The 24,154-nt window shown below is 42.7% G+C and overlaps 1 protein-coding gene and 1 long non-coding RNA gene across 3 annotated transcripts; one reads left to right on the forward strand and one right to left on the reverse strand.

Moving 5' to 3' along the window:
* Nucleotides 1–2,768: 2,768 nt before the first annotated feature.
* Nucleotides 2,769–23,927, reverse strand: sacm1lb (SAC1 like phosphatidylinositide phosphatase b). 2 transcript variants are annotated; one of them, XM_084943515.1, is made up of 20 exons: nt 23,792–23,927; nt 23,272–23,369; nt 21,782–21,856; nt 21,548–21,675; nt 19,408–19,557; nt 16,992–17,051; nt 16,209–16,242; nt 15,732–15,833; nt 14,131–14,216; nt 12,964–13,050; nt 12,803–12,871; nt 12,560–12,639; nt 12,363–12,461; nt 12,141–12,279; nt 8,232–8,301; nt 7,649–7,721; nt 5,916–6,009; nt 4,357–4,449; nt 4,217–4,274; nt 2,769–4,140 (listed from the first exon to the last, which is right to left on the reverse strand). In XM_084943515.1, exons 1-20 carry the CDS (start codon nt 23,818–23,820, stop codon nt 4,004–4,006), a joined length of 1,761 nt encoding a protein of 586 aa, XP_084799641.1. In that variant the 5' UTR covers nt 23,821–23,927; the 3' UTR covers nt 2,769–4,003. The 2 variants fall into 2 exon arrangements, with proteins under 2 accessions (XP_084799641.1, XP_084799639.1); XM_084943513.1 differs by lacking the exon at nt 23,792–23,927 and having other exon boundaries at nt 23,272–23,749.
* Nucleotides 8,995–11,384, forward strand: LOC146377060 (uncharacterized). Its single transcript, XR_014801624.1, has 2 exons — nt 8,995–9,829; nt 10,043–11,384. It is a non-coding gene; the product is annotated as an uncharacterized LOC146377060 (long non-coding RNA).
* Nucleotides 23,928–24,154: the final 227 nt, after the last annotated feature.

A 24,154-nucleotide genomic window follows, 5' to 3' on the forward strand; every position in this document is an offset into this window, starting at 1 on the left:
GAATGTGAAACAAGGTGCATATACAGAAAAAAGCACTTTGAATGACTCTTATAGAAAAAGCATCGGCAGCTACAATTCAACCAGTCAGTTTTACATGAGTCCTCGTGATGTTGTTTGTCAAAGGGTTTTTGTATTTTCCTTTCTTCTGATGATCATAATGTACCATGATAGTATCATTGTGCAGAGTCACACTGCGTGGGGATGTAAAAAATGTCAGCTGTAAAAGTGTGATCTGGCTCACTGAATCCCAATACCTGAAAACTGATTACACATTACACATTGATGGACACATTTATTTATTTATGTACTGTTTTTGGTGCACTGAAACTATTTAGCAGCTACCATACTTTATACACACGATACCTGAAAGCCTGTTTCTCTAAAGTGAAAAAATAAAATGTCCATACCCATATAAAGACAGTGGGAAGCTGTATTTTATTCTTGGTTCTTGGTGTTTTGCAGGTTTGACCTGTGGGAGGTCGCCCAGCATGTTTCTCTTCTTGAACATTCAGGTTAATCTCATTTGGTATTTTAAGCTTCCTTGTTTCGTCATCAACTGATCCTCATCACAGCAAATTAGTCCTTGAGTACACCGAGGTAATTGTTGTTATGAAATGACACTGTATACAGAAACCTAAATCTAATTCAATGTAAACAGTATGGTATTACCGTTACTCCTAAAATCCTTTTGTTGAACAAGAGTGAAATCTTTGATTAATTAATAGCAGGGCTGCCACGATTAGTCGACTAGTCACGATAACGTCGACGACTAATTTAATAGTCGACGTGTCGTTTGAAGCTTTGTAAGATCCCAAAAGACGCAGTAGTAGGATTTAAGAGTGTAATAACGGACCGAGACAGAAGCACTGCATGTACAAGGATGCCAGCTGCCGTTAAACCCCGAAGAAGAAGAAGAAGCTGTGTCCGGTGTCGTAGCTGTGTCCAAATTCAGGAACCGCGCGGCCCAGCTCAGTTTCCAACAATGGCGGCAGCTAGTTAGTTTTAATGTAGCTGTGTAAACCTCAAATATCTGCTCAGTTTATCAAGACACCACATATTTTCAAAAGCGCTCCGACGTTTTCGGAGACGTCTGTTACCCACTAGCTCGATAGCTAGCCGGGAGGTCAAGGGTCACTAGAGCCGTGAGAACACCGGACTCCCGGCAAATCGTTTTCAAACCCACCGCCGTCTTTCGCTACTCAGGTTAAACATGATATATGAGTCACTTAGATAACTTACAAATGTTATTGTTTGGCTTTTTTCAGTGTTTTATTTGTTCCTGAGTAAATCGGTTTGGCTGAGATTAAAGTTATAGTTTTTACACAGCTGAATAAACGTCAAGCAGACAGCTGATCATCAGAAGTGTGAGATGCTCGAGAGTTTACTCCGGTGTCCTGTTATATTTTAGATAGCAAGGAGCAGACGGCTGAGTTTATTAAACAGTTCCTATAATTCCTATAATAAACACCTTTATTTAGAAACACTTTTGTGCATCAAATGCTATAAAATCAAAGTTCAAAGTACTTCAGTCATTACGCTGATATATGACAGTAGTTAAGATCACATCTAATCACACCTGATAAAGCCATCCTGAAATAGTCTTCAGCAGTGAACACGAGTCGCTGCGAGGAGGAAACAGATATTTTGCAGCATTCAAGGAGGTGAAGAAATATATAAAAATATTATTATGCTCTCACACACATTCTTAGTCAGCCAGACTCATCACAGAGACAAAAGCCTTCAGCTCAGACTGTCTGGACTGGAGCCGACAGTAATCGATGGTAGTATAAGCTGAATTAAGGCATAGGTGTCTTCAGAGTAGATTTCCCCCAGCAGGTGCACGGGTTTTGCAGGCATCTATCTATAAATATCACCCTGAAGCATCAAACCATATGAATTAATTTGCCTGCAAACACATTAGTCACAGAGTTTTATGGGGTTCCACTTCTCAGCTGTTTTCTATAAACCTTTACATTAAACCAACAAATGATTTGTACTTCTTATTAACATAACCACAGACCAAATTCCCCTCTGAGATCCAAAGATGATAACGGTAATTCGTTGGTGCTGTGTTGGACGTTCCTGAGGTACAAATTACATGTTGAAAACTCAGCGTTCTTGTTCATCTCTGAGCTGATTTTGAGAACAAAGTACAAAAAGGCTCATCTGCACTGTTTGATACTGCGACTCTACAACAAATGTAAAGGAAGAATTCTTTTAGTAACAAAAACGTCATCAAAGACGGGCACACCTGTAATTACATAACTGCTTCATGCAGTCTCAGTTCAGTAGAGTTCATCTTGACAATAAAGAGATAACAGTTAATGATTATGTGCAGTTAGACCATTAAACAGTAAGGTGTGACTTAATGATAAAGGGTAAAATCAAAGCTGAAGAGGCAGTTTGCACACACACACAGTTCCTTCTGCAGCCGTCACAGATTCAGCTTTCTATAAATAAATCTCTATTTTTACCTTGTTTGGCTTTTCTACTTTCATGCTTGCTTTTTAAAAATGTTTTACTCACCTCATGTTTTCATACTACTGTAAGGTGACCTAGAGGGTCTTTAAAGGCGCCTCCAAATAAAATGTGTTATTATTATTATCCAAAGATTGGAATTAAATGAATGTGTACTAAGTACACAGGGAGCATGAGCTCTGTAGTGTTTCACCATTCATTTGGTTTTACAGACTGGACTTCACAAAAACAAACTTCAACAACTTCAATAGTGTTTAAAAACAGGAAAAAGGAATCTGAAACCAAGCAAATAAATTTGAAGCTGAAAAAACAAATTTATTCAACACATTTTTTTTAATTTTAAATAGCAAAACTTAGAATTTCATTTTCAAATCACTTTTCCAACCCCGACGTAGCTCCACACGGGTCCCTCTGCTGTCCCTCACAGCCTGCTGAGCTCGGGTTTGTTCACTGTCACAACAGTGCTGATTGTTGGGTTTTTATCTTTTATATTGTAGATATTTGTCTTATTAATAATAATAATAATGATAATATAAAGCACACATAAAGCATTTGAATTGAAGTGATATTGAAGACTCCAGGCGTGTTTTCAAAATACATGAACATGCACAGACCTAGAGGACGAACATTTTTATAAATGTAATTTTTAATTTGGAGCCAAAGAAATGACATCGCCCTAACATCAGTACACTGTCAGCCACGATGGTGTCTCTGTGAAGAGAATACTGTTTCGCATAAACTTTGATTTATCCTTTAGTACCACAGTAAAACAGATTTATTCAGATTAGGATTTCAAGTCAAAGGAGTATTTTTTCTCTGGTGAAGTGACGTGCAAAATAGTTCACTCAATGTAACACAAGAAAACGAGTTAATGACAACTTTCTTTCTCACGGTCCAGGGTTTCCAGGATGAATCCCCTTTCTTCATCAAGGGACCTTTTTAACTCCACAACCATAAATCGTGTTCTAGCTGACTGGATTCTGAAGGACGAGCACACTTGGATACCTCCTTGCAAAAACTCCAGAAAAGAAGCTAAAACCATTAAAGCTAAAACTGATCTTAAAACGCAGAGTGTGAAACACAGGCAGTGTCTAACCTAGGACACACCAGTTCTACATGAGAATTTGCAAATGAGGAATATCTTCACAGCTATGCTGTTTGAAGTCTGATCCCCATGTTTTCATAAAAGGAATGAGGTGGAGAACAGCAAGAAATACATTTAAACAGGTCCACAGCATTCCAGTTAAATGAGGAACAAAGACATCGGGTCCAAACAGCTCCTGAGTTCAGTGTCGAGTTCAACCTGTGGACAGACCGTCAGTCCGCTACAGTGTGGAGAGCAGCAGGCCTGTGCACTCTTCAGTCTCTCCTGCTGTGGTGCACAAAGCCACCCTCGCTGCCCACCGACCTCCTCGCTCCAGCGTTAGTAAAGGCTCCAGGCCTGCTGATGCAGATAAAGTGATGACGAGGTAGAGGACGAGGTGGTGAGTTTGCGAGGGCCCAGCTGCTTTCCACACGCACACATTCAGTCCAGCTTCTCCTTCTGGACCAGCTTAGGAGCGTCTACAAAGTCCCGTCCATAAAAGAGGATAAGCCCACCGGTTACTGCACTGGCTGTTCCCCAGAACAGGACGTAAGCCAGCGTCTCAGTCCACGTGTCACCTGACGGGAGACAACAGGTCGAACTGCGTCAGTGGAGGGAATTTATTTTCATTCAGTTTATTGCAGTTAGTCTTACCGGCCATTAGAAGGCAGATTATACACATGGAAAAGGCAACAACCATGATGATGGGCAACTAGAAGAAAGAAAAGCAGCATCACATTAAAGACATCAGAAAAAGAAAATATTGTGAGTTGAGCTTCTTGAGCTCTTCTTACTGTCAGAAACTTCCAGTCCTTGGGGTCTCGCAGTGGAGTGGTCCAGTCAGCTTCATCGACAGCATAGTTCCCCAGAAATAAATCGATGGAATCCTGCAGGAAAAACAGCCCACCTGAACTCGTCTTTGCAGCGGCATCATCACAGGTACGCTCTTCTATATGAATTACAGTTTTAACTGCTGGATTGTGTTTTGTTGCCAAAGATTTTGCAGTGACTTTGAAGTCTTTTTGTATGCAGGTTTAAGATTTTACCGATGTCATTACTGATCTGTAGAATGCAACAAAGCAATGAGCACCACACTGAACACAGTTTAACAGTTTTTGTCTCTGCTTAAAAAAGAGCAACCAGTGTAAAAGCAAAGATGTTTTTAAGGGGATCAGCAGTTATTTCACTGAAGTGTGTGTAGCTCCTCGAGGTCATGGCTTTAAAAGAGTGTTTGAAGACTTTTCACCTCTCATCAGAGGCTTCTTCATTCTGGACGGTTGTTAAAAGAAGTGGGAAACATGGCCCTGTCTCTGAGCTTTTCTGAGCTCATAGCTCATATTTTTCGCATGTTAAACATGTTTCCATGTTTGATTCGGACTAAAAAATATGGCTTCACTGCACTCTGTTTTTATTTACATTTCACAGTGTTGTCCAAATCTCCACACCATCAGTGCTGAGCCCTGCTCGAGTTCTGCTGCTCATGGCCTGATTTTAAAGGAATACATGCCTGTAAAGCGAACTCTACCTGCATTCACACTATTCCACACTAATGAAGTAGCATATAAAGGACGACCTGAACCCACCAGTGATGTGTGGTCAGCAGAGGTCATCATAAAAAAAAATAATAATAATGATAATCAAATAAATGAAATCGTTTCTTTATCGAATGGTTTGATCTATGAACTATTTTTTATGAAACAATCTGATTGCACACACTCACACAAACTGTGCCCTGCCATGCAACGAGGCACTGATAGGGGGCGCTCGTGAGTCCATGGTGCAAAAAAGGAACAAAGGGTCGGTGTGTGGACTTCATTTATAAGTAAAGGTGAGACCATAATAAGGTTAATTTAAACAGTTTGTATGTGTAAAGAACGCTGATATGAAACGTGACCTGTTAACTGCTGCTACTCAAATGGGAGGAAGGACCGGCTCAGGGCAGCAGCAGGTAGCAGTGGTGCTTCTGGTCTGCAGCAACTGCTGCTGCTGTGATCATGTGTTTCTATTTGATAAGGCAGTCGTCATTGCTGTGTTAGACTCCACGGAGCATTTCCATTCATAATTAATCTCTCAACATCTGTCTCAACCGCTGCCGCTGTGCGGGGCACTGAGGCAGCTACCACTGACTTCCCACTAAATGAATGCAGAAATCAGGTAACGAAATGCTACTAAAAAGTAATATCAAATGTCCAGAACAGCAGCAGCTGCTTCACCGGCAACACGAAGGCAGGAAGTGCCTCTACTAGCTGGCTGGAGCCAAATGGTGAATAATTTACTCTGCTGGGTTCATATATTTGTAACTCTGACTCTGGTGGATCAGCCATGAAGCTCAGCGCACGTCTCTGGTACCCACCTGTCTAAAGCCATCAGAGAAGTTGTTTTTGTAATATCGGATCATCGAGTTCCAGCCGTCCATCAGCAGTCCCCAGTGTGTTCTCTTCCCTGTCCTGAAATATGAACATGAAATTCAGCACCATTAAGAAAAGCAGCAGCATTTACAGCTACTTTATCATTTTAATAACTGTTAAAGTACAGAACTGACAGGAAAATTAAGGAGCTCAAGGACGGTCCGCAGAGGAGAACCTATCGCCAGTTAGAAACTTTCTTTAAGAGCAAGATCCAATTTGGGTTTTTGGTTTTGCCCTCGCAAACAAAACAAACTGTAATATTCTGATGATGTGTGGCTGTAGTGATCTTTAAATATTAGACTTCTCAGCAGGCTAGAACCAGGTATTAACCACCAACACTAATCAGCAACAGTTGCAAAGACCAGGCAGGACGCTCCTCCCAATCACATCCGTCTAGGTCTCGCTGTCACTGCCCTCATGAGCACTGAAGTCTCCCAGCAGGACAACAGAGTCAGCAGAACGAACACCCTTGAGGACCCCGCCATGTCCCAGTAGCCAGCCTCGAAAGCTGCGGATCAGTTCACCAGGGCTCCTGCTCTTGCCCACTGCCCAACACACAATGGACCAAACCCCTACAGCATCTCCTGTGGGTGTCAAACCTACAAGAAGGCGGGTCATTTCCTTCTTCAAGTTGGCAGGGAACAGTGGCCTGGCCACCAGGCGTTCTCCGTCAAGCTCCCTCTCCAGGCCTGGCTCCCAGGTTGGGACCCCGATAACCCTACCCTGGTGGTGCATGTTATCGGACCCGGAGTTAGCAACATCCCCCAAGAACCCGAAGAGGAGAGTCCTGGCCCCTAGCCCTGAATGATGAGGATGATGATGGCAGCAGCAGCCGTTCTTCTCTGCGTGAGTAGCTTAATGTTGTTCGTGTGTAATTTACGTATGACCAAAGAAAAATTGGAAAACAGCAAAAACATGAGAGGTTTTTGGACAAAGTGTGTGTTCTCCATTCTTTAAGCACCGGTTCAAGCACCGTTTCAAAAGTACCGGTTTGGTACTGGTATCGGATAAAACCTAAACAATACCCATCTCTAGTGAGGAGTTCAGAGGATCTCAGAGTACTGTTGCTTCTCCTAAAAGAGCCAGATGAGGTGGTTTGGGCATCTTGCAAAGAGGCCACCTGGAGGAGGTGGCTGGGAAGAGGGAGGTGCTGCCATTCTTGCTGCCCCCAATTTGTATTTTTAAGTAGGAAAACAGTTTTTACGTTGGTTCTGATGTTGCTAGTGTGTTCCTCACAGTGAGACATAACATGTTCATTAATTACTGGTACTGTTCTCGATAATACTCAAAGCCAAGATGTTGGTTTCGTATTGAAACTGGAAAAGTTTGGTCGGTGCATCCCGATCTACAATCCACACTTTTGAAGACATCATTTATTTTGGCTTTTCTGGGAGCTTTTACTGTGTGTTCAATGAACACATGAAAAGCATCACCGTTCACTTTTTTTATTGCAACTCTAAAGACTCCTTATATTTTAACTGAGTACAATCGACTGTAGCACAAAAGTCAGAAACAAAACGCTAATAGGAAATAGCTACTCCAAAGAAAGAGTGGGTGGTTGCTTTCACCTCATGATGGAAGAGACGACTGTCAGTTCTGATGGCACAACTTGAAGACAGGTAGGGCTAAAAGAAAAACTTGTTAGCATGTATTGTAGGTGTTTGCTGTGAACACTCACCTAGTGAAGTCAGTCTTTAAGGCACCAGTTCCAGCATACTGCTTGGCACAAGCGTCAGCGTTGTCTGCCCAGGCTGTGTGTGAAACACAGAAGGGGAGGCAGAGCAGGTCATTTACTAATCAGAGAGTTCGTCGTTCAATCCCTGGCTACTCCAGTCTGCATGTCAAAGTATTCTTGAACGAGACACTGAACCCTGAGACGCTCTCTGACGCATTCATTGGAGTATGAATGTGTGGGAATGTTCTATGAATAAATGTTTTATAAAGTTGAACAGTTATAGTCTAACCATGAAGCAAAAATGTCAAAGAGTGCAATAAGTGACCAGTCTTCTGCTCAGTGTGTGAGTAAAACTGTGACAAGGACTAAATCATGCTGGCCAGATAGTAGCTGGGACAGAGCATATCAAACTGAAGCAGTGTTTACCACACAATGCCCTTTAGAAGTCCTGTAAAATCAGTGGATCCAAAAGGTTTTGCGAGCATGCAAAGGACCAGCTGCATATTAGGCAGGGTTTAGATATAAAAACAACAAACTCTGATTAGTTGTTACTACTCAGGCTACAGCTGTGTGAGGGAACACCCACCATTCTTGTACATCTTCTCAAAGTCTGTCTGCTCTTCAATCCGCTGGCCTATGTGGAGAACTCCCATCCTCTAAAGACACACACACACACCTTTTGTCAAATGCTCTCGAGTCTGAATGCCACTGTTTTCTAAAAGGCAGGAGACCAGTTAGGCTTGGGGCTTAAGAGGTTATGCAAACTCTGAACATTTTCCTTGTTTACCTGCTGCCTTCATTTAGAAGAATCAAAGCAAATATAATCCCACTGCAAAATGGTATGGAGTTAATTTCAGTGCATTTGCAGACAGCAGTGGGACTACTTTGACTGTAAGGTGCCAGGAGGAGCACCCAGATCTGAAGAACAATCATAGACAAAGCAGGGTTTCAAAAACCCGCTCAGCAACAAGTCTGCTATTCTCAGAGGAACAGGTGACCTTGGAGTGATGTGGCCTCTGTCCCTACGGACACAGCTGCAGATACTACAGTGCAAAGCAGTACAAACAGAACGTTTTGTTGTCATTGGTTAGCTTTAATGCACCAACTAAGGCCAAGACGAATTGCAAACAGTTATATCTAGGGCAAATTTGTTGGGGGAGAGAGGAAGGAGACGAGAGCGCCAGCTGTGAGCGGTAAGCAGAAAGGAGGAGGGCTTGCTGTTCTTGCAACAAACGGTTGTGTAACTCTGCTCATATAACAATCAAGGAGTGGATTTGTTGCCCGGACACTGAACTGTGCACTGTTGGACCCAGGAAATGTACCTATGTGACTGTTTGGTGGCTGTTTATGTTCCTCCCACTGCTACCCCACAGCTCACAGCTGCATGTGACATTATTCACTCTCCCATTGGCCGGTTACAGGCTCAGCTTACAGCCTCTCTGGTGACTTCAAACACGTCACTGCCAACTTCACACAATATGTGGTCTGTCCCGCCAGGGGGGAGAGACTTTTAGACCTACTGTATGCTAATGTCAGGGACCCTCCTCTGTACCCGCACTGGCTGGGTCAGACCAAAAGCTGATTCAGTTCACCCTCCACTATGCGCCTGTTGTGAAGAGGGAGCCTGTGACCACCAGTAGTATTAGGAGGTGGTCGGAGGAGGCCTCAGTGGAGCTACAGGGCTGTTTTGTGACAGACTGGGAGACTGTGAGTGTTTCACCGACTACACCTTCCACACCGACTCCACTGTCCCAGCTCAGACATTGTTATCCAAATAACAAGGTGTGGGTGACGAGGACATCAAAGCCCTCCTCAACAACAAGAAGAAGGCCTTCAGAGTGGACAATAGAGAGGAGGTGAGCACGGTTCAGTTACTGAAAGGTAACATCAGAGAATAATTACCAGAGAAAGCTGGAGCAGAACAGCACGAGCGAGGTGTGGAGTGGCATAAAGACAGGGGCTCCTTAAAAGCTGGGGCCGGTACGCCGGGGTTCCAAGCCGTCTAAGCAGGTGACGTCGTCAGATTGCATCCCAGCGATTGGCTGGTCAGTAGCGTCACTCGATGAGTCATGAGAGCGTCTCGTTCAAAGTCAAACCTGCCGTTCTTGTAACCCGGCAATGAGGGAAATACGAAACAAAGCCATGGTCCCCGAGTTTGACGAAAAGCCAGAGACCGAGCAGCGGGTATGTCGACGCCTCCACTTCCACCTTTTTTGTACCATTCATGTTGCATACTAATTACGTTACAGGATGCTAGGCAGCAATGCTATGACAACAACCAGCACATTAGGTGCTACTCAAGTGTAATGGAAAACCAACTGTGGTGAGCCATAGCAAGCTGATCAAAGTAGGTCCGATTAAAAAAGGGGCTAATGTGCTCAATGTGTTTTCCAACAGGTTTGACACTGTAGTAAATGCTCAGCCACTCTCTCCCTCTGTTCATGAGGAGTCTGAGTCTGCAGAGGGTCCCAGTGCTGAAGACGTCCTGCCTTGGTCCTGTACCAAAGTTGCCACATTCCAGTGACCCCAGGATCGCAGACCTGTGTCACTGACTTCCCAGGCCAGCCTGGAGGACGCCATCATCTACCTGCTCAATGGTGTCTATGCACATCTGGACCAGCCGGCGAGCACTGTGAGAGTCGTGTTTTTTGACTTTTCCAGGCGTTCAACACTATCAGGCCGACCCTCCTGGGTGATAAGCTGATGGTGCAGGTGGATGCCTCTCTGGTGTCCTGGATTGCTGATTACCTGACAGGAAGACCACAAAATGCGCGTCTTCAACATTGTGTGTCAGGTGATCAGCAACACAGGGACCGTCCTCTCTTCTTTCCTCTTCACCGTGTACACCACAGACTTCAGCCACTGCACAGAAACCTGCCATCAGAGGTTTTCTGATCATGAATGCATCAGTGAGAGCGAAGAGGCAGAGCACTGGGGGAAGTGGGTTGAAGTGGACATTGTGGAAGACTACAAGTCCCTTGGAGTACATAGATAATAAACTGGACTGGATTAAAAACAACACTGCACAAGCGGTTAAGGTCTTTTAACATCTGTCAGACGATGCTGTCTGTTGTGGCAGTGCCATCCTCTATGCTGCTGCACGCTGGGGGAGCAGGCTGAGGGTCGCAGATGCCAAAACACTCAATAAACTGATCCGTAAGGCCAGTAATGCTGTGGGGACGGAGCTGGACCCCCTTAAGGTGGTGTCGGAGAGGCGGATGTTGTCCAAGATGAGGCTGGACAATACCTCCATGACATGCTGGCCAGTCACAGGAGCTCGTTCACTGAGAGGCTGAGATTACCCATAATGCACCACTGAACGCCACAGGAAATCATTCCTGTCTGTGGCCATCTCCCTGTACAACTCCTCCATTGATACAATAGTACAATAGCGCACATCCTCTGCAGTGAAAGTAACAACGTTTAATAGATTAGAGTAAAATGTACACGATATATATTTAATCTCTGTAATATTCTGGATATTTAGACTTGAGCTAGTTCAGTCTGTTACTGTTCTTATCGTCTCGAACCACATTGTTAGGGATCAGGGAAACCCCAAAGCAGACCAACAACCTGAAAGAAGCATTAAAGCAGAAAGTGCCCACTTCAAGGCTGTTCAGACTAAGCACAGTGCAAACAGGTTACACAGATTTGAACCTTTACCTTTATAAAGGCTTTGTATCAAGGTGTAATGTGTACAATTAATCATCACCAGTTAAATAAAGCAGTATCATGTTTGTATCAGTATCACATGCTGTTTATTTATTTGTGCATTCTTTCTGTTTACACATGTTTGGACAATGAAAGCATTTCTGTAATTTGGCCTCTGCACACGTACTGTGTTAGATTTTAAACCAAATCATGACTTTCAGCTTAGATTTAATGAGTTTAGCAAAATTATTACATTAACTGATTTGCAGTTAATGAAAAATGAATTCCAGCAATCTAAAAGGAATTACGGTCCAATGGAAGCGAGGGAGGCCTCGAGGATGGGTCGAGAACCCAAATAAACCACAGAGCTAACCAAACCTTTAGGGTAACCAGCTCAGCCATCAATAGAATTCAGAATTTAGCTTGCAGGGGAAAAGCAGTCCAGCACAGCTCAAGAGCACTATATGAAAAACATGGTTGTGCGTTGCTCTACCTCAAAACTTTGGGGTCCTTTCCACTGACTGGAAAAACTTCCTAAAACAGGCTGGGATTCCTGTTTTTGTTAAACCCTTGAATCACTTTAGTCACATATTGACTGTTTGGTTTAAAATCCACTGTGGTGGTGAACAGAAACGGAAAACATTTATGACTCATAGGTCTAAATGTGTGTAAATGTGCTTGTACAGTAAAGTACTTCAAGGTTTCCTGATGGTGCTGAATGATAAGCAAGTTCTTGCATGTGAGAACCATTACAGCTTTTTTTTAGTTCAGCGGGCTCCCCAACAGTCCCCAAAGTTGAGCTATCCATTATTTTTATTATTATATGTGACTATGCATTTAATACCTGCAGCTGTGACTGAAGAGAGCGTCGGGCCAGCAGGCTCTGGATGACATTTGTACGATCCAAACAGTCCATGCAGTTGCTCCGAAAAGTTCCCTCCTGATTTAACAGCACCTTTCCATCTGCATCCACTAGGAAATATCTGAATCCATATGCACAACATTACTTCTTATGAAGAGTGTATTGCTATTGGACAGACACAAGCTGCTATACTAGCTCACTGACCCAAAGTCATCCTGCATTTCAGCAACCATGTCCAGTAAGATCTGAAGGCGGTGCCACCTCATGTGGCTGCACTCCTTATGAAAGTCAAAAGCTATGTACCTAGACAAAAACAAGGCTTTAATTACCTGAGGAAAGCTGGATGTCGAGTAAATGCCAGACACAGATGAAGCCTTAGGCTGAATTAGTGGTAATCTTACTTGATCATGCCATTACCCAAGTTTGTGACCATCTTGTCAAATGCCAGCTCCAACGGCTTTTCTGAGCCTTTTTGGTTTATCTGTGAAAAAACAGAACAAATAAAACAAAGAGCCTTTGCAAACGATTGCATATGGGTATTTGTGGTTTTGCTGTTATTTCATTTGACTGTGAAGGTTATATCATGGTCTTGTAAATGCAAACATCAGTAGCTAGGTAGCAATTATCTAACGGATTGTTCTTACCAAGTTCAAAGTGACTTGTCTTCCATAGAGGATGATCTGAGAGTCAAAGTGTCTCTGGAATCCATCCAGCTACGACAAAAACAGGAAGATTTCAGAAATGAAGATAAACAACAGGCGCAGGTATTTGTTTTCTCACTTGAATCTGCATGTAAAGAACTTACATGGTTGACTGTTTTGCTGATCTGTGGTTTTGGTTTGTACCTGAGATTAGGCCTTTGGGACCAGTAGAAGGGGATGGAGCCTCTGGTCTGCAAACACACCATTAACAACGAGAATTTGAAATCAGAGGACAGACCCGGAGAAGGCAGCAGAGTTTCTGAAGCTTGTCTACAGAATGAGCCCATGAAGCTCTTGGGTTGTCGTTGTTCGTCCTGTACAGCTTTGAGTCTTTGGTCGCTCAAAAAGACCCAACTGTGGAGACGTGTATGGCTTAAGATATGAACTTTAATAGATTAAGCTATACATCCATACGTTACATTAAACCAGCGCCTGTGTGAAAATAGCTGAAATAGCCAAACAACGTGAAGGGTCCCATATTTTATCAAACACATTATCCCTACTATGTAACTCGCATGTTAGGTAATCCAATGACACATATTCCAGTACAGTCCACTGTCACGGAGTTTTAGATGGGGCCTTGTCCGTGATCCAGTTCAAAAGGACGCACTTGCTTGCAAAGATGTTAACAGCCTGTAAAGCTGCTTTTCAAATTTCCCCGATTTTGTCATTCTGAGCAGCAAACACGACGGGTTCAGCGGCAGCAGAGATCTGATCCAGTTCACACTTTGTGAACAATACTGCTGTATTTTTCTGCATGAGCACAGACAGTGAGTAAGGTTGTCCACCTCTATTTTACACTTAGGGCAGAGTAAGGCCTGAGTTCTATCTATACGTGGGCTCGGTGTAAAACTTGCATTTGGACTGCTTTACTTCATTACAGACACTCAGATATTTAGCATCCTCCCAGACTTGGTCCCAGGTGCCTTTGCAGTGATTTAGATGTTAATCTGTTGAATTTCTGAACACGATTTGTCTTCAATCATCCAGGTAAGTAAATCCCACACTCGCTCACAGGTCACCTTGATGAAACGCTTCGTCCAGATGAACACAATCAACTTTTTGGAATTTTTATGTTTTTTAATCTTTTTACATTGTTTTTAGAGTAAACTTAAGATTGTTTGCACCCTGGGAAGCCAACAGACGGACGTTCTGAAGGAAGATTTTGGACCTATGTTCCTTCACTTACTGACCATTTTCCTATTTGCTATCGTTGGTCTGAACGGCAGATTTCATGTAATCTCTGCTGGAGCACTAAGTGTTTAGCTCACCTGAACAAAAGAAGCCTTTGCACCGTTGTACTGCACTATCTGCTCTGTTTCCACATAGTTAGCAGCGTGTCCTTCTGAATCAATGCCTATAACAAAAACACACAAAAAAACTGTTGACAAACTCGGTTATCTGAATCCTTCAAAGTCACGAGGAGCTGATTAGCTTGTCACTGACTTGAGGTGCAAACGCACTGACTCCACTATGTTCAAATGACTCTGACTCGTGAGCTCACTGCATGTACCCACCTGCAGTTAAGCAAAGTGTGCGCTGGGCCACTTGAACCGGTGGAGCCAGGCTGTGTCTGCTACACTGCTCAGGTGGATAGTATGTGTCAAACACAGCAGGATCCACATTCTCCCAGAACAACAATATCCTTTCTGTAAATTCTTCTAATCTTTTTAGTGTTGTTATAAAAACAGAAGAAAATACCACAAAATGCATTTACTGAGAATGTTTTTTCAGAGACATAAAGCAGCCAGAACATTCGGTCAGGGCTCAAACTAGGGCTGGGTATCGTCACTGGTTTCTAGAATCGATTCGATTCAATTCGATTTGAATCTGGGAAATTTTGCCTCAGACAGTCAGAAATATTATAATTCAGATCAGCACATTTACATCTTTTTGTATCTATAAAAAGGAAGCTGACACTTTCCAGACTTTATCAAAGGTGTGAGCATCACAGCAGAGGCCTTTGTGTCAAAGCAGCTGAAGATAAACACACAAAAACATGAAGGTGGTTTTCCTGTTCTGGGATTTTATAAAAAGATTCTGCAGTACATCAAAAACGAAAGAAAACCGTTAATCAACATATGAACATCACCTCTGAAGTTACAGAGGTTTTATTAGAGACACAGCGTTTTGCATTTTGTATAATTTTAAAAAGTTAAAATTTGTTCAGAAGCCTGTTGAACAGCAGAAATTAGGTTTTCTTTTCGAAAGTGAGTAAAAGGAAAAAACAGCGACCGACAGCCTGTAAACAACGGTAGACTCGTGCGTAACAAGCAAGAGAATAATGAAGAAAACAGATTTTTAGACGGGAAACTGTTCTTGAAGTACAGAGAGAGAGAGAGAGAGAGCTGTGCATGAAGTGTGATTTTATCCTGGTGGAAGCAAAACAGTAAAAGTCAGAGTGAATTCATGACGATGTTTATGTGAAGCGTAGTTTGGATCTTCTTTTGCTGCTGGTTCAGTCAATATTGTTTGGAGAGAGATCAAACCTGCAGCTTCAGAATCAGCGCAAAAAGGGCGTAAACACAAAGCGCCGACACATCAGAGTCAGCGAGCTGTCGGCTTTCAGCCCCGACCGTGTCCGTGCCGTCGGGTGAGAAAGTCACAGCTCACTGATTCTGATGCGTCGGCGCTTTGTGTTTACGTCTCTGTGCAGAGTCCGTGTTCCTGCTCTCAGTTACTGTTTCAGCTGTTTGGTGGTTGTTGAAATTTTGTGAGGTTTAACCTGAGATTCTGGTGTTTCGGGCAAAATAAATTCATATTAAAAAATCAAGATTTTAATGAATCGATATCACGTTATCCAAGCCAGAATCGATTTTAATCGATAAATCGATCATCAAAACCCAGCCCTAGCTCAGAGGACATAAATTACCTCGGACATAGTAGCGGACCCCTGCTCTGAAACAGCTCCTCCTGGAGATAACGCTCCACTCAAACACCTTTCCACTGATGCAGCTCGACTTCACAGTGATGACTGATTAGCACGTGTTAAGGACACAACAGTGCTGACAGGAAACATCACCACATGTAGGGATATGATATTAAAGACTCATTGCCAAAAAAAATTGAGTATGAAACATTTGTAAGGTTTACTGAAGTTTAGTCTAGTGGTACGATCCAAACTGTGGTACATTTTTAAACAACGTACTCTGGATGTTTTTATTATTATGTTATTATTCATCTGATAGTTTTCTGTCAAGAAGAAGAAAAAAGCGCTCCAGTAATCACAACAAAGCATTTAGAGCGCACAGACCAGTCTGCTTCAATGGTCATTAAATGACACCATCCAGTTCCACTTTACACAGGTAACATGAAAGCTTGCATTCACTAAGGAAACAGGAAAGGATACAGCCGTGGACAACAGGAAACACAAACATGTGCAGCTGTGAAAGGAGAGCAGCGGTAAACTGCTAAATGTTTTTCTCCTTCTATGTACAGCAGAAGTAGAATATTTAAACATGCTGAAATGAAACTGTCTGCTACAGTCGGACCTTCTCCACAGTTACACATATTTTGGAAAATTAAAAATGGGCGGGAAGCTCAGCAGCTTTGCTTCTGTATAGAACTGCAGGAGACAAACTTATTAGCTGAAGCCGTTTCGCAGCTACACATCTGCAGATGCTGTTTTTATTTTTCCCGATGACACGATTCACTGAAAACAGCAGCAACTCCTTCTTAAGTCGTCTCGCTGACTGACTTGAACATTTCAAAGTTTCCATGACACAAGCTCCTTGGTTACTTTGGCTACATGTTTACCATCGTTTTCCTGCTAAATCGTGAAATGTTGCTGGAGTGAATTCACCCTGGTGCCTCTGGCAGCAGGTAAATGATTAGTAAATTAGGAATTTTCATCAGATGAGAGGGTGCTGGAGCTCATTATCCTACCTTGTTTTGTGCCACACTTTTCCTCACTCCATCACTTTGATGGTTGATGTTTTCCTCATCAAGTCATAGAAATGCTTCTAGTGTGTTTTGGATTACTGCAGCCTTGCCTCTCTTCTTTTCTTAATTGCTCACAATGAAACAAACTCTATAGAGCCTTATGGACTGAAGGGATTTCCTTCACCATGCTAAATTTTTTCTTGTGTTTTTTATAATCTTGGACCTTACTCACTAAATAATTGGATCTTACCTCTGGCTGTGCTATGAATTCTCTCAACAAGTGTCCGTTCCACACAAATCGCTGATCTGCCTGAAACAAGAACAGATACAGAATTGCAAATCAAGCCGAAGCTACTACTATTAACTCAGATAACGTACAGTTCTCTGTCCTAAACCACCCCGTTCTTTATATTTTGTTAAGAAAACAGGAAATAGGTGCAGCAATTTATTGAAACATATTCTAGCATAAATGATAACACAGCTCATACTGAGTTCTTACAGTCCTAACAAACTTGAAAGTCAATATTTGGTATGACCAGCTTTAGTTATCAACACAGTCTCAAGCCTCTTCAGCAGCTTCAGGAATGGGAGGCAGAGCCTTCAGTTTTCAGGCCCCTCTTCTGTGGAACCAGCTTCCAGTTTGGATTCGGGAGACAGAAACTATCTCTACTTTTAAGATTAGGCTTCAAACTTTCCTTTTTGCTAAAGCATATAGTTAGGGCTGGACCAGGTGACCCTGAATCCTCCCTTAGTTATGCTGCAATAGACGTAGGCTGCCGGGGATTCCCATGATGCATTGGGTGTTTCTTCTTCACTCACTATGTGTTAACAGACCTCTCTGCATTGAATCATACCTGTTATTAACCTCTGTCTCTCTTCCACAGCATGTCTTTGTCCTGTCTTCCTTCTCTCACCCCAACCAATCACAGCAGATGGCCGCCCCTCCCTGAGCCTGGTTCTGTGGGAGGTTTCTTCCTGTTAAAAGGGAGTTTTTCCTTCCCACTGTCGTGCTTGCTCATAGAGGCTCATATGATTGTTGGGTTTTTCCCTGTATGTATTATTGTAGGGTCTACTGTGCAATATAAAACACCTTGAGGCGACTGTTGTTGTGATTTGGCGCTGTGTAAATAACATTGAATTGAGTAGTTCTCCAGGCATCTTGCAGAACATTCAGAGATCTTCTTTGGATGTTTTGCTGTCTTTTACACTGTTTACACTGCTTCAATAATGTTGAGGTCTGAGCTCCGAACAGTGTTATGTGAGGTTTTCAGGTATGATTCCCCTGGACTGGAAGCATGTTTGGGGTCAAATGTAAAATGCTGCTGTCAATAGGATGTTTTGTTGATGGTGCTTTTCTTCATTCATAATGCCATTAATTTTGATAAGACGGCTGCAGACACTCACTGTTGGACCTCTCTTTAGACCTCCGTGTGCACAGCGATGATAATAAGAACCAAAAGTTTGGATTCATCACTTCATGAGACTTGTTGCCACAGATTTTCAATCCTGTTCTCGTGCGATTCGGCATACCTCAGCATTTTCTCCCTGCTTCCCTTCCTTAACAATAAATTCTTGACAGCCACTCTGCTATCATTCCTGAGGAGGCTTTGATAAACAGGCTCAACTGACAATCCAGACGCATGTCTCATGTCCTGTAGCTTTTACTCTTTCCTCTATTCGGCCTCTGATTTTTTAAGAAACACCAAACAGTATACTAAAGGTATGTTTAAGAGCTCTTTGGCAATCAACTTGTTGGTGCAAAAACATTAAACGGTGTTATCTTTGCCATATTCAAGTAGAAATGGGAACAAATGATGTTGTTTTATGATAGGCTGCCTAAAGAGAAAACTGGTTCGCTGCTTAGTTGCCTTTTTGTGTGTAGACACACAACCCAGGTTCATCCCGTGAGTTAGGAGCCTGAACTATTGCTCAAGAGCACTTTTAACACAAAAAAGAAAATCAGAGTCTGGCTCCTTGGAAGCAAAGTATGTAGAATTTTGTTGGATTTCCATATTATGATCATTTATCACTGTGTGTCCAACATGTTTAACCATGATTTGATGGTCTCACCCTACCCGAGGTCAGAGATACAAGCTCTTCAAAGTGCTGCTCATAGGGGGTCACATGATTGTTGGGTTTTTCTCTGTATCTATGAAGCGCCTTGAGGCGACTTTTGTTGTGATTTGGCGCTGTATAAATAAAATTGAATTGAATCTTCCTCGCTCACACTTGAATGAATTAAACAAGTGCAGCGTTAAAAAGCTTAACTTTGCTGGTCAACACCCTGTTAGTGATAACTGGTACATGTGGAATTAGTGACTGAGACACTTCCATATTTTAACAAAAAACCAACCTCTAAACCAGGGGACCCCAGGCCTCGAGGGCCGGTGTCCTGCAGGTTTTAGATGTGTCCTTGATCCACAGCTGATCTAAATGGCTAAATGATCTCCTCAACATGTGTTGAAGTTCTCCAGAGGCCTGGCAATGAACTAATCATGTGACCAAGGGTGAGATCTAAGACACCGGCCCTCGAGGCCTGGAGTTGGACACCCCTGCTCTAAACCATTATTGAAAAAAGAAGTGCTTCCAGTTAAGCCCTGAACTGTAGCCACACAGTCGTCCAAATACACAAACAGTTCAAAGACTTTACATCAGAAACATCTTACCCTCTCCAGAAGGCTCATCTCCTGAAACTCTGGGCTGGTGTTTGCCAGGCGCTGCAGAGTGTGTGTCAGATCATAGTCGGTTGCAAAGTAGAAACCGTCTGTATGAAGCATGCTGTTAATCATGGACAGGAAGGTCTTGTTGTCTTGCATCTGCAACAAGAAATCAATCCAGCAACAAAGCAAGAGATACACACAAGCCAGAAATACCCGACAATACAACCTGGGTGAAGCAGCTGTGATCTCTGCTTGAGCAATAATGTGTTTCACATAAGGAACATTTGAACATGTGTACAAAGGCTACGTTCACACTGCAGGCCAAAGCACATCACCCTATGTGACCCGTATACGACCATGCTATGACAGTGTGAACGGCACAAATCTGATATTTTCAAATCCGACCTGGGTCACTTTCGTATGTGGTGCTGACTCCGATACATATCTGATGTTTCAGAAAGCAACTGCTGTTTGATGGTCATGTTGCATGACATCTGTCTTTTATGCTGACACAAGACAGACGCCAATTATCAGCTCCGGAGAAGACAAACGAGAGAGCACGGCGGTAACTGGAGACGGAGCGAGTCAATGGACAGAAACTGAGGTTTTGGACTTGGGCTACGTCCACGCGTACACGGGTATTTTTGAAAACTGAGATTTTCCGTTTTCGTTTTAAAAAATAATCCCGTCCACACATAAACGCAGAAATGAAGGAAAACGCTGCTAGGAACATGCCAAAGCAACAGGTGGCGATATATTCCTAACCGTGTAGAAATGTTGGCCAATCAGAAGTCTAGAAGCCTCGGCGGGAAATAGTAAACAAGGATGGGGCATAGAAGCATTTTCTCCGTTTTTCTCGTCCACACGTAAATGCAAAAACTGAGTTCCGGAGTTTTTAAAAATCTCCGTTTTCAGTGACCGAAAACGCAGTTTACGTGTGGACGAAAGGTGCAAACGCATAGAAAAATCTGCGTTTTCAAAAATACCCGCGTACGTGTGGACGTAGCCTTGATTAGCATATGGACAGACAATTCTATTCAAGCTAAACTTGAAGGGTCGTATCGTAACCGGGCTGTGTTCGGGGTTAACTCTATGCTCAGACTACTAGTTGGGATTGTTACAAAGGAAATGAGCAATACGTTTTTTGAATTAAACATTTAAACATAATACAACACAAAGCAGAGCGCGGTCAGTGTAGTGCATGCTGCACCCGATGTGAAAGGGCCTTGACTCCCACCCTTCTGCTGCACCTCAACCACCCGATTCATGCAGTCAGTGCCAAAGCTCATATCAAAGCATGTTCACTGGAACAAGTTTAACTACTTTGAAACTTAATATTCTAACGTGACATCATTTTAACTCTGAACAATAAAACAATTCTTCTTTTTTTTAATGGAGAGTTTATTGAACCATCTGACAAATTTTCTTAAAAAATTAATTGAATTAATTGAATTTTAACTTCAAAAACACTGTTCTGGGGTGCACTAACTCTCAGAAGTTAATGAACTCCAAAGACACGCCCGTGGAGATCACTGGTGTCCATCAGTGAGAAAGATTATCCACACGCTCGTTCTCGTTTCTTTCACAAACCATAATCATTACCGGTCAATCTTGTCGATTGGACGTCCCAGTAAATTTAACTTCGTGTCAGATTGTGCAATAGAGGAGATGTTGGGCCGTAGTACACAGCACAAACCAAACACATTAGCAAAAATACTTCAGGAGTCATTTGGATTTGTTTTCTATCCACAGGACACGGGGACCTGACAGGCACCGAGTGGACCGTGAAGTCATGAGTATACCAAAGTATCTACCGTCAAATGTGAGGCCAACACATGTGCCTAGCTAAAACTGGGTCAACAGCACATCGATCTCAAGCTCAGCAGCAAATCTGTAACACAATGGCTGAAAAAAGACAAGACGGTGATGCAGTTGCTGCATTTAAAGTTCAAAACTCTCTGGACTTTTAGATTTCTGTGTATAAACACGTGGCTGCAAACCTCAGTGAACTGAAGGAACTCTGTAAAGAAGACAAAAGTCCTCCACAATGATGTGTGAAAGTGTTTCCTTTGTGTTACTGCTGTTAAAGGTTGTTCTGCTAAATTCTACTAAGGCGCAGAATCAGAAGACATTCAGGAGACACTACCTGGTTGTCTGTGAGGTGCAGTATTGTCTTTTTATAGGAGATTATGTCAAAGTCCAGAGCCTTCCACACAGCATGGCCCAGCAGATCTCCCACCTTCCTCTTCTTTGTGATGACAACCAGGTACATGCCTTCCAGAAAAAGGAGAAAGCAGAGCAAAAATGCACTGGATTATCCAACTTCCAATATTTCACAGTAAAATAATGTATCTACATACTGTGTGCATGCTGAACTTACCTGCCACTAAGCGTATAGTTCCCATCAGTCCACATATTGGCCTGGTCTCAGCTGACGCAGGGACATCCTGTCTCACTGAGAAGGGCGACAGGGACACAACAATGGTTTTTATGGACACAGGAAATATATCTGTAACATCATCGAAGCTGGGATTGTAACTAAGGAGGGCATCTATTATCGTTTCATGATCTACTCTCCAGACTTACTGCAGCCCAACAGAGAAAAAAAATTAACTGAAGATCAGAGAAAATCTTGGCACTCCCACAATTTCAGCCCACGCCAAAAAAGAAATAACAAAACAATAACAAATAGGAAGGAAAACACCCTCAAACGTGTTTAACACTTAGCCACACATTGTCTTCAGCATCAAAATACTCTGTGGATGTTATGTGGTCACAGTTGCTCCTTTAACTCTCGGAATTTCTGGAAATATGCGCTTCTTTTGCGGTGGAGGAACACCAAAGTAATTGCTTACGGAGCTTGCTTCCTTCCTTCCTTCCAAATATCTTATGTACGCAAACGCGCGTTCCAACTTCTTATCTGGTGCGCGTCTTTTATTTTGACAGCGAATGTCTCCACTTATGTGCAGCCCATTTATACAAGCGCTTTTAACTATAGGTCAGTGCTTTAAATCAAACATTCACACTCTAACTGATGGATCAGAGAGCAACTTGGGGTTACTAACGTGCTCAAGGATGTTTAGCATGCAGACGGGAAATCTAAACCACTATCTGCCAAATCAACTAAATTTAATGGGAGATGTTTTTGTTTCGTTTTTTATAAGATCTAGAAACCATTTCCTATTTTAATGTTCACACAAAATACAATTTAGCTAGATATATTGAAGTGTTACTTAAAGTGTCTTTCTTATTGTATTTTTATATTTCAGTTGTACAGCACTTCAGTCGGCCATGTGTTGTTTAATAAATTGCTTTACAAATAAACTATGGCTCAAATCAGAATCAGAATACTTTATTGATCTCTAGGGAAAATTATGTTGGTAACTGTGCTCCAGTCCAAACAGTAACGAAAACAGACAATACAAGAAGTAAGAAATGGCACAATAAAAAGTGTCTATCAAGACTGGCAAAAACATCTTTTGAATTTTATAAACTTTCTTTAATTCCATATTTAAATAACAATAAACTTAAATGCCATTTTGAGCTGCAGCTCAGCATGTAGAGCCGATCATCTGCTACCTGGAAGGTCTGTGGTTCAATCCTTCAGTGCTTCAGTCTACATGTCAAATATCCTTAGGCAAGGTACCGACCCGGGTTGGAGTGTGACTGTTAGATGGAAAGCACTTACACAGAAACAGCTGCTGGCAGGTTGTGTAAAGTGCTTTGACTGCTCAGGCAGAGCAGAGAAGCTGTCCATTCACCATAACGAGCAGAGGTTTAAATGGTCTCAGTCGTTTGTTTGAGGTTGTTTTCTTCTACATTTTTAGACAGCATCCCGACCTTTGGCAGGGGGCGTGTCCATTTGCTTACCTGTTAGAGTCATCTCAGTTGACACCCTATCAATAGCCAGGACATCCACGGAGCCATCATCACAAGCTTCTATGTAAAACTTCTCTGGTGTGGTGCGCCTGATGCAAAAGACAAGACCAGGTTTAAAAGCCACCATGAGCCCGCGGGCAGCTCACATTAACAGCGACAGCGCCGAAGGAGCCGGTTACTGCTCTGGAACACGGCTCCATCACATCTTCTAACCTCGCTTAGAAGCTCAGTTACTAAGTGTTGCGTTTGCTCACATCCATATTTAAATGTGTTATTTAAATGTGATTATAAACAACTGAATGGAAATTGTTTAAAAAAACAAAACAAGTTGGGATAAAATGGACGTTAGCGTCAGTTCCTCGACAATTAACGAGAAGCTAACGTTGACGGACTGTAACTCAAACGTGTGTCGTTGTAGTTACACTCCTACTAAAGACGGGCACGCCTCTCCACTCAGCGTGGACCGTAAATCAGGCTGTGTGATGTTACTGTTTCATTCTGCAGCACTTACAAGCTGAAACTCTGGAAGGTGTTCGCCATCTTTGCTCCCGCAATCTCAGTGACGTCAGGCTACTTCCGTCGTCAGCTGTGAGCGCGCGAGCGTTTGTTCCACCTGCAGCGTGAGCGGGCTCCACGTGCGGCCGGACACCGGAACAACACGGTTCTGTAGAACAATAAGCAGCATTGGTTAAAATGCCATCTTTACATTTAGTTGTGTAGTTGCGTTACAAAAGTTCTTCAGGCGGATAGAAAGAAAAACGTGTTTTTCCTTCTGCACATCAGAGCAAAGCAGAAGCAAATTTTAATTTCTTTGTAATATTTTGAGCAGTAAGGAATAACAGAGACGGCTTCGACCTCACAGCCATCGCTTAAT

Source organism: Perissodus microlepis, chromosome 11 (assembly GCF_051167445.1).
Source record: "Perissodus microlepis isolate ML-2025 ecotype Zambia chromosome 11, ASM5116744v1, whole genome shotgun sequence".
Lineage (NCBI taxonomy): Eukaryota > Metazoa > Chordata > Actinopteri > Cichliformes > Cichlidae > Perissodus > Perissodus microlepis.